The sequence below is a fragment of the Nicotiana tabacum genome, chromosome 22 (assembly GCF_000715075.1).
Source record: "Nicotiana tabacum cultivar K326 chromosome 22, ASM71507v2, whole genome shotgun sequence".
In the NCBI taxonomy this organism is placed as follows: Eukaryota; Viridiplantae; Streptophyta; class Magnoliopsida; order Solanales; family Solanaceae; genus Nicotiana; species Nicotiana tabacum.
The window spans coordinates 134,589,978-134,592,026 of record NC_134101.1 but is presented as its reverse complement, the minus strand read 5'-3'; the positions used below and the strand labels follow the sequence as shown (position 1 = coordinate 134,592,026).

General features: G+C 38.8%; 1 protein-coding gene across 1 annotated transcript; it reads right to left on the bottom strand.

Annotated features, from left to right (window-relative positions):
• Positions 1-749: 749 nt before the first annotated feature.
• LOC142176068 (uncharacterized) lies at positions 750-1,394 on the bottom strand. The gene is made up of 2 exons (XM_075243129.1): positions 1,307-1,394; positions 750-1,195 (listed from the first exon to the last, which is right to left on the bottom strand). Exons 1-2 carry the CDS (start codon positions 1,392-1,394, stop codon positions 750-752), a joined length of 534 nt encoding a protein of 177 aa, XP_075099230.1.
• Between the last annotated feature and the right edge of the window lie 655 nt (positions 1,395-2,049).

Below are 2,049 nucleotides of genomic sequence, written 5' to 3'. Positions count from 1 at the left end.
TGTCACTTCATAGACTGAACAAAACTACTATTTCGCTTTGCAAACACACATGGCAAGTTCTAGACATCAATGGACATGCACAAAACATCAGCAAAAACCTCACACACGCATTGACATATAACTCAATTAGGATCAGAGCTGTCTCGACTCTCTAGTCAAAGTGGTTAAGCAAAATCTAGATCAAACAAATTAAGGCACTCATATACGAGTCAAGAACTGAGCTTATGCATCACAACTAAGGCACTCACCGCTCTCAAGGTATAATAAAGTTAAGAAATATTGTCCCCATTAACGACACAAGATTTTCTTTATTCCTGCAAAAGAAAAACTAACTACACCTGGTTCAAGTAAAAATCCATGAAAAAGAACCACGACTCAAAGAAAAACCAAGGGAAAATTGTTACACTACCTAAGAAAATAATTTTTTTTCTTCGACTTTGATCCCTCAAGAAGACAGTCAAGGACATCCATCGTCGGGAAAAATCAAAAACTTTAAAAATAAATTTCTTTCATTTTTTTCCCAATGCAATACTAACAAAAACACATACAAAGATAAAAAGGAAAAACAAATACATATATACATATTTACATCCCCACCCCACACTTTAAATTTTGGCATGTCCCCATGACACACAAATAAAAAGCAAGAGGTAAAGGAAACTCTCCTGAATCATCTAGTCTGGGTCTGAATCAAAGTCAGGATCCACCTTGCACGCCCGACCCAGTGCACACATCCATGCTGAAAGTTTCTATTCTACCTTCTTCGGGTACATCCCACACTTGTCATGCTTACCCTCTCCAGCTCGCACTTTTAGGGACTTTGCCTTGAATTCAGAATGTGCAGTCAGCTCGTCTCTAGGTACCCCAATTGCTTCCTTCATCTTGAACACCACTTTTTCTTCACTCACTCTTAGCATGAGCTGTCTTTCCTGAATGTCCAGAATAGCTCTGCCAATAGACAAGAAGGGTCTTCCTAAAATCAGAGGGACTTCCTTATTCTCTTCCATATTCACCATGATGAAGTCCACATGGATCACAAATATATCCACCCAAACTAGCACATCTTTCACTATTTCTTCAAGTATGATCGTTGTCTGATCCGCCAGCTGCAAAGACACAAGCATAGATCTGATTTCTCTAATCTCTCTCTCCAATTTCCTGAAAATAGACAAAGGCATAAGATTGATAGAAGCACCTGAATCACACAAAAAAAATTCAAATTTAGTACTTCCTAAAGAGCAAGGTATAGTAAAACTCCCCGGATTTCCACACTTTTGATGGAGCTTAGTTTGTAGAATGGCACTACAATGCTCTGTGAGCTTGACAACTGATGTCTCTTCCACATTACTCTTGTTGGATAATATCTCCTTCAGGAACTTAGCATACACCAACATTTGAGAGAGTACCTATGTGAAAGGTAGATTAACATGCACCTGCTTGAGCACTTCTAGAAAATTATTTTTCCAGCTTCTCTCTTCTTTGCTTCTGGGGAAAAGGTAAAACAGGCATGTATTTGTTTTCCTCAGTCTCCTCATTCATTGAATTCCCATCCTTCTTCTTTTTCAAAGCTCTAGTCCTCCCTTTCTTCTTCAAACCATCATCTTGATCTACCCTCACTTCACCTTCTTGATTGTCGTTATTTTTTTTCTCCTCCAAAATCTCCACTTATCTTTCAATAAACTCACCCTTTTATTTTACTATGGGGTCCTTCAATACTTTCCCACTTCTCAAGGACATCGCATTTATTGTTTCTTTTGGATTGTTTTTGGTATCAACAATGAGCGTTCTTGGAACCCTCTCAGGCATAAGATTAGTGAGCTGCCCTACCTATCTTTCCAAGTTTCAAATGGTTGTGCCCATTCTTGGATAGATGTGCCTTGATTTTCAAGCCTCTCATGTGTTTTAATAATAAAGGCCTTAATCAGATCTTCCATGTTAGACTGATTAGACTGTGGATGCTGGTATTGCTGCCTCTGCTGATTTGAAATCCTAGAGCTCCTTGTCCCTAGGGTCTCGAATTATTCTGTTGCCATGAGTTTAGACTACCAC